At 44.8% G+C, this 8,662-nt stretch overlaps 1 protein-coding gene across 1 annotated transcript in view; it reads left to right on the plus strand.

The window, feature by feature from the left end:
* GALNT13 (polypeptide N-acetylgalactosaminyltransferase 13) overlaps window positions 1-4,835 on the plus strand; it is a gene marked incomplete at its 3' end in the record, with an annotated part of 40,535 nt that extends 35,700 nt beyond the window's left edge. Inside the window, exon 13 of the mRNA XM_083865039.1 lies at window positions 4,695-4,835. Coding sequence (XP_083721165.1) covers window positions 4,695-4,835 — 141 coding nt within the window. The remainder of the gene's footprint in view (window positions 1-4,694) is intronic.
* Between the last annotated feature and the right edge of the window lie 3,827 nt (window positions 4,836-8,662).

Genomic DNA, 8,662 nt, shown 5'->3' on the forward strand with positions numbered 1-8,662 from the left:
CCTTCCCATTCCCACTTTTCCAGAGGCACACATTCCTTCCCATTCCCACTTTTCCAGAGGCACACGTTCCTGCACATCATCACGCAGTCGTGCCTGACGCTGGGCCGGATCGAGGACGGCTCGCAGGGCCCCACGGTGGAGGCCTGTGACGGGAGCCCCCTGCAGAGCTGGACCCTCAGGAATTATTCCCGCCTGGAAGTCTTTAGGAAGGTTTATTCCAGCCCCACGGATTATTTCCTCTAGGGAGAGTTGGCACCCAAAGGAAATCTAGGATTGGTGTTGGGGTAAGGAATTCCCAGGAGATCTTCCTTGCTTTAGGATCTGCTGGAGGAGCTCAGGATTTCTGTCTTGTTTTATTTTTTTGGTGTTTTGTTTTTGTATTTTGGCGCTGTCGTAAATTACGACACGAAGGCTGAAAATGATTCTTCTGTTTTTAAAATGTGTCTTCCTTTTTGTACTATTCTGCACAGACCAATTTCCGTCTTGTTTTATTTTTTGGGTGAATTTTGTTTTGTATTTTGGCGCTGTCGTAAACTACGACACAAAGGCTTTGACTTTAGAAGGCTGAAAATGACCCTCATGTTTTTAAAATATGTTTTATTTTTTTATACTATTTTACACAGACCAATTTCCATCTTGTTTTATTTTTTTTGGTGAATTTTTTTTTTTGTATATATCCTGCACAGACCAATTTCTGTCTTGTTTTATTTTTTTGGTGATTTTTTTTTTTTGTATTTTGGTGCTGTCGTAAACTACGACACAAAGGCTTTGACTTTAGAAGGCTGAAAATGACACTCGTGTTTTTAAAATGTGTTTTCTTTTTTATACTATTTTACACAGAACAATTTTTGTCTTTTTTATTTTTTTGGTTAATTTTTTTTTTTTTTTTTTTTTTGTATATATCCTGCACAGACCAATTTCCGTCTTGTTTTATTTTTTTGGGTGAATTTTTTTTTGTATTTTGGTGCTGTCATAAACTACAACACAAAGATTTTTACTTTATAAGGCTGAAAATGACTCTCTTATTTTTAAAATGTGTTTTCTTTTTTATACTATTTTACACAGACCAATCTGATTGGTGACACAAAGACAAACCTCTTCACTCCCATTGGTCAGAGCAGAGGAAGTCCCTCCTGGGGAAAAAACATAAATGAATTTGCCGTAACAAAAACGTGTCTCTTGTTCTACAGAAAATTCCCTAGAAAAGGAATTTCAGAAACCAAAACATCTCAGGCATAAACCGAATCTACAGTATTTTTAATTTTTTTTAATGGTTTCAAAAATGTTTCATTTTTCATGGAATTATTGGTTTTCATGGAAATTTTATGAGAATTTTTCGTACATTTTTCCGCATGGTTTTCATCATTTCATGTCATTTTTCATGCAATTCATGTAAATTTTTTCATAGAATTTCATAAAAGTTTTATTGGATTTTCATGGACTTTTTTGGACAATTTTCATACAATTGTCCTGTAAATTTTCATAGATTTTTTATAGATTTTTAATAGATTTTTATATAGATTTTTAATAGAATTTTTATAGATTTTTTATAGAATTTTAATAGAATTTTCATGGCATTTTTTTCATGGATTTTTTCATGGATTTTTTCATGGATTTTTTTAAGGGATTTTTTTCGTAGAATTGTTTTCATAGAATTTTTTTCATTGAATCTTTTCATAGAATTTTATTCCAAGTTTTTAGTGGAATTTTCATAGAATGTTCATAGAAGTTTTTTGTAGATTTTTAATAGAATTTTGATAGAATTTTCATAGAATTTAAAAGAGTTTTTTCATAGAATTTTGATAGAATTTTAATAGAATTTTAATAGAATTTTTCATATCAAACTTTTCTATAAAACAAGACAGAAGATGAATCTATAGCTATAGGATAGAACAGATGTTTAATATTAGTTCTTAGTAATTATTAGTTCTTAGTAATTATTAGTCCTAATTATTATTAGTTTTAATTAATTTCTGACTAATTAAACTCCCTTGATGTTTTGCTGTCACCGTGATTGTTCCAACCTGCAGGAGCTGAAGATTTGGTTCCTATTCCAAAACATCAAAATAATTCCAGTTGCAAAATATTTTCTCAAAAATTATTTTCCACAGAATTTTCATGGAATTTGGGGGTTTTTTTCCCTATAATTTTCCTGGAATTTTTAATATTCAGTAAATTAGCACAAGGAGATGGGTGGAAATTCCTTGTTGGAATTTTTTCAGCAATTTAGTTGGAACACCAGAAAAAACCCTTTATATAAATATATATTAAATATATATATATTTATAATATTTATTTATTTATTTTATATTTTTTGTTTTTATATAAAATTAAAATACATCTAAGTGTATTTCACATTAAATTTACACTAATAAACACCAATATATGTTTATTATGTAATATATAAAGATAATCCTATATTTTCAAATAAATGTTATATTATACAGAAATGTTATAAACAATGAACATAATTGGTGTTTAAGAGCCCTGAGAAAAATTCCTGATTTTCCTTCAGTTAAGAGTATTATTCTATTATTTTATTTTAATTTATTTTTTTATAATTCTCTGCTACACTGTTTTTTTTATATTATCTCATATTTTACATTATGCTACATGATATATTATTTAATATATTTTTAGTCTCTTAAATTTTGCATTCTATATTATTTTTATATATGGTACATAATATATTTTATATTATTTAATATATTATTTTTATATTATGTAAAATCTTATATTTTATGGTTTTTTCCTGATATTTATTTCTTTTGTATATATATATATATATACATATATATAAAAATATATATATATATATTATTTTTATATATTTTTAAATATTATATCAATATTTATCCTCCTGGGTGAGCCCAGGCGCTGAAGCAGCTCCCACCATTCCAGCCCCTCTAAAATATGGGAATTCCCCTTTCCCATATTTTCCACCCTGAAATTCCCCATTCCCAGGTTTTCCACCCTGAAATTCCCCTTTCCCAGGGTTTCCACCCCAAAATTCCCCATTCCAGGGTTTTTGGGCATTGGGAATTCCTGGCACAATCCCAGGGAATGATGGTGGGAACACTCTGGGCTCAGCTGGGACTGGACCTGTCTGGTGTTGATTTAGGACAGAATTTCCTGGTTTAACTTCCCGGGATTTCTCTGGGAATTTGTTCTCCAGGTGGAAGAGGTGTCCTGTTTATTTTATTTATCCTCCCAATTCCCCCATCCCTCAGAAATGTGGTGGGATCAGAAGGGCTGGCCCAGGAAGGAAGAATTCCCTGGGAACAGGAATTCCATGGAATAACTGAGCAAATCCATTTCCATCAGCAGCAATTCCTGCTCTTTGTCCCAAACATTCCACGTGCCCGCGGCCATGGAGACCAAACTCCTCCATCCAACGGCTGCGCCTTAGGAATTATTTTTTTATTATAAATTATAAATATAATTCCCTTGGAATGATTTCCCCTTTGCTGAGGGAATTGTTGGCTCTGTGTGGGATGTGGTGGGGTTGTCCTGGAGCTCTGGGAGATCCCCAGTCCCTGGAAAGGCAGGAAATCTCATTCCCCATCTGGAATTCCACTGGAATGATTTTCCCTTTGCCGAGGAAGTTGTTGGCTCCATTTGGGACATGGTGGGGATGTCCTGAAGCTCCAGGAGATCCCCAGTGCTCCACTCAATGACCAAACCATGCCTGGAATGCCAGGAAATCTCATTCCCTGGCTGGAATTCCACTGGAATGCTCGGAATGATTTTCCCTTTGCTGAGGGAGTTGTTGGCTCCGTGTGGGACGTGGTGGGGATGTCCTGGAGCTCCGGGAGATCCCCGGTGCTCCACACCATGGCCTGGAAAGCCAGGAAATCTCATTCCCCAGCTGGAACTCCTTTGGAATGCCGGGTTTCAGCAGGAATTCTCTCTCCCACCCCTTGCAGAAGCTGACCCTGAGGCACCTGAACAGCAATTCCCTTGGAATGATTTTCCCTTTGCTGAGGGAGTTGTTGACTCCATGTGGGACGTGGTGGGGATGTCCTGGAGCTCCGGGCGATCCCCAGTGCTCCACACCATGGCCTGGAAAGCCAGGAAATCTCATTCCCCAGCTGGAACTCCTTTGGAATGCCGGGTTTCAGCAGGAATTCTCTCTCCCACCCCTTGCAGAAGCTGACCCTGCGGCACCTGAACAGCAATTCCCTTGGAATGATTTTCCCTTTGCTCAGGGAGTTGTTGGCTCCATTTGGGACATGGTGGGGATGTCCTGGAGCTCCGGGAAATCCCCAGTGCTCCACTCAATGACCAAACCATGCCTGGAATGCCAGGAAATCTCATTCCCTGGCTGGAATTCCACTGGAATGCTCGGAATGGTTTTCCCTTTGCTGAGGGAGTTGTTGGCTCCGTGTGGGACGTGGTGGGGATGTCCTGGAGCTCTGGGAGATCCCCAGTCCTCCATGCCATGACCAAACCATGCCTGGAATGCCAGGAAATGGCATTCCCCAGCTGGAATTCCATTAGAATGCTCGGAATGATTTTCCCTTTGCTGAGGGAGTTGTTGGCTCCGTGTGGGACGTGGTGGGGATGTCCTGGAGCTCTGGGAGATCCCCAGTGCTCCACACCATGGCCTGGAAAGCCAGGAAATCTCATTCCCCAGCTGGAACTCCTTTGGAATGCCGGGTTTCAGCAGGAATTCTCTCTCCCACCCCTTGCAGAAGCTGACCCTGCGGCACCTGAACAGCAACCAGTGCCTGGCGGAGCCGTCGGAGGAGGACCGGCTGGTGCCCACCATGCGCGAGTGCGGCGGCGGCCGCTCCCAGCAGTGGCTGCTGCGCAACATGACCCTGGGGGCCTGATTCCCGCCCCACATCCCGCTTTTTCTGCTCCTCCTGCTGCCCCCAGGCCTCTCCGGGGGGTGCCCTGGGACTGCTCTGAGCCTCCAAGTGATCCGACGCCCGTGCGCTCCGGAGATCCCAGAGCTGGCGCGTGATGTTGGAGGAGTTGGGATGTGGAGGTCACCAAGGAGAGGTGGCCCAGGGCTGAGGGCTCTGTTGGCACTGGGAGCCGTCCTGGGAGGTGTGGCCACAGCTGGTGGGATGTGCTGGGCTCTCCTGGAGATCCTGGAAAAGGAGATCTTGGAGGATCCTGGGTGTTCTCTCGTGGCCGGTGGGATTTGACAGCACCAAAGCTTTCCTGGCTCGTGCTGGGAGAAAAACGGGATCTGGTGGTGGGAACACCAGGCCAGGACTGCCCTTCACCTGGAATTCCAACAGAGGAGGCCACTGGAGACGTGGGAATGGCGAGGGGAAGGAGTGACACTGGTGGGACCTCGGAGTGGCACGGATGGAGATGTCCCTTCCTTCCATGGGGATGGAACTGTCCCTTCCATGGGGATGGAACTGTCCCCTCCATGGGGATGGAGATGTCCTCTCTTTCCATGGGGATGGAACTGTCCCTTCCAAGGGAATGGAGCTGGAGCTGGGCCTGGGGCTCAGGGGACACCTGGAAGGACCCAAACAGAGACCTCTGGAGCTTTGGAGGGTGTCCATCCCTCCATCCCAACACATCCATGAATCCCTGCATCCCACCAGGCCACAGCTCCATCCCTGGAGCCACGCCCAGCTCTGCTCCCAGAGGAATCAGGGAATCCTTTCAGGTTTTAGGAATTTTAGGGGCTCAGTCCTTTTGTGGGTGTGGCTGTTCCCAAAGCGCTGCTGGCCCTGGGGAGGTGCCCCCAGCTGGGATGTGGGGACAGGGACATTCCTGGGATGTGGGGACAGGGACACTCCTGGGATGTGGGGACAGGGACATTCCTGGGATGTGGGGACAGGGACATTCCTTTGGGATCCCACCCCAAACGCAGCTGTGACCCTCCAGGCTGGGATTTTGGGAATTCTCACTGCCCACAGTGTTCAGGAGACTGAAATCCCAGGGCAGCGGGATCCCAGCACGGGTAAGTGGGGAAATGTTTCCCAGGATTTCCCTGACAATTCCCAAAAATAATCTCTGTAAATGCACTGGGTCATTAAAAATGCCGGTATTTTCTGTACCTGCTCTGCTGGTTCTGGATTCATCCCGGGTTTATGGGTTTGGTGTAAATGGGAACCAGGAGGGAGTTAATTGGGAAGGGGATTGCTGGACATGCAGAAAACTGGAATATCCTGGATTAACTCAGATTGGGGGCTCATCTCCTGCCCAAATATTCCTGCTCCTCATTCTCCACTCACCTCAAAAATACAAAACGTGGTTTAAAAGTTGCCCCCAAAAAGGGGAAGGTTTTGTTCTGCTTTGTAAAAAAGAGCAGGAAAACATCAGGATCAAATTTAAGTGGGAATTTCCATGCGGGAAAACAGGAATCAGTTCTTTATTTTGTCTCCTTCCCGAGGGTTTTGGCCACACCACAGCCCTGGGTGGGTCCTGGGGCCGGGAATTCGGGAATTCGGGAATTTGGGTTGGGAATGTCCTGGGGATAGTGGGAAAGGGCAGAGTCACTTCCCTATGGAACAGCTCCACATTCCCAGCACTGCCCTGTCCCATCCCAAGGTTCCTTATGTCAGAGCTGGAGCTGTTTATCAAATCACGATTTTATAAATAGAATTTCTAAATTAATCCATAATTTTATAATTCATCCTACTCTGCTGCAGTGCCCTTCAATCAATTAAATCACACAAGGACTAATTAATAACTCATTTAATGAGACTCCCCACAAGCAGAGTTGCTTCCTTGTCCAAAAAATATGGAAAAAAACCCCCAATAAAATCCCTTTTCTCAGTAATTCCCTGTTCCAGGCTGTCCCTGCAGGTGTTTGGGGGGTTGGAGCTGCAGGTGACACCAAACCCTGGCGAGGCCCAACCTCCCCTGCTGGTTAATTAAAGCCTGTAGAGGTAATTAACGGCTCCTGTTAATGATGGGCTGTGCAGGCTGGGAATGAATCACCCAATAAAGCCTTTGGGAAGGATGAATGCAGGCACGGAGGTATTTCCCCTTTCTTTCTGGAATTTCTCAGAAATGTTAATAATTAGGATTGACAGAAAATTACAGAGAGGGAACCAACCTCCATCTCGTTTCCCTGGAAATCTGTTTTATCCTACTTTTTTTGATTTATTTAAGGGATTCAGGGATTCAACCAGAGGGGATGAATTTTTGGGGGTCAGGAAAATCCCGGCCCTGGTGCCATGACCACCTGCTCCAACTCCCACTTCTAACTGGGAGTGATTTTTCCAAGAGAAAACATCAAGATCTGCCCTCAAATCCATATCCAGGCACTGGGAGTGGAGGAGACAGGTTTGGGAATGTCTCTGTTAATTCAGGGAATAAATAATAATAATACCATCATTTTATTTGTCATCATCCCCTCATCAGCTAAAGCCTGGCAAAGCCTCCAGGAGCTGGAATGGGGAATTGCAGGTAAGGAATGGAATTGGAGGAAAAGGAGCTCCAGGGGATCCTCCCCTGGAGAAGGAAAGGCTCCAGGCAGAGCTGGGAATGTTCCCCTGGAGAAGGGAAGGCTCCAGGCAGAGCTGGGAATGTTCCCCTGGAGAAGGGAAGGCTCCAGGCAGAGCTGGGAATGTTCCCCTGGAGAAGGGAAGGCTCCAGGCAGAGCTGGGAATGTTCCCCTGGAGAAGGGAAGGCTCCAGGCAGAGCTGGGAATGTTCCCCTGGAGAAGGGAAGGCTCCAGGCAGAGCTCAGAGCCCCTGGCAGGGCCTGAAGGGGCTCCAGGAGAGCTGCAGAGGGACTGGGGACAAGGGCTGGAGGGACAGGACACAGGGAATGGCTTCCCACTGCCAGAGGGCAGGGCTGCCTGGGACATTGGGAATTGGGAATTCCTGCCTGGGCTGCAATTCCCACATTTGCTGGGGCTGCCCCTGGATCCCTGGGAGTGTCCCAGGCCAGGCTGATCACCCTGGGACAGTGGGAGGTGTCCCTGCACAGCTGGATCAGCTGGAATTCCATCAATCCATGAGGGAAGAGCTTTTCCAGCATTTCCAGGAGCAGTTTCCTGTCCCCAGGACCCTTTGGGTGTTCCATGTCCATCATTCCCTTTCCCCTGCCAGGATTTCCCCCTCCCATCCTGGCAGGACAGGGATGTTGGGAATCTGCTCATCCCCAAAAGCAAGGACAGATTTAATTGCAGTAATTACAGGGAACGGCTCCCCTTGGACTGTCACTGTGACACTGTGACGGATCACAGGGAATCTTTGCCCAATTCCAGCCCGGGGAGAGGCCTCTGGAAAACAGGGGGAAGGAGAAATGGGAGAGGGGAACTGGCAAGGCTGGGGCAGCCCTGAGCCAGGAGGACTCTGGCAGCGGGGCCGGAGTTTGGGATGAATTCCACACAAAATTCCATTTAATTGGACGGGGAAATTAACAGGCATTGTGTCAACCGCGGGAAAAAGGGGTGGGGAACAGAGAATAGAAAACAGAAAAGTGAGAAACTAATTAATTTCCTGAAAAAAAAAAAAAAAAAAAAAAAAAGAAAAAAAGAAAAAGCTGGAATAAAAAATGCAGTGGCAAGAAAAATCCTCGGGAATCTGTTCTGAGGAATGTGAAGGGAAATGAGGCGTGGCTGGGCTTTATCACAGGGCTGAAAGGTGACAATTCAGGTTTTTTTGGAGCGGCAGGAGGGGGTGAGGACACCCCCGGATCCAGCCTGACCCTTGGGAGCATCAGCAGCCCCTTCCCA

Source organism: Zosterops lateralis, assembly GCF_965231275.1.
Source record: "Zosterops lateralis genome assembly, chromosome: 7".
In the NCBI taxonomy this organism is placed as follows: domain Eukaryota; kingdom Metazoa; phylum Chordata; class Aves; order Passeriformes; family Zosteropidae; genus Zosterops; species Zosterops lateralis.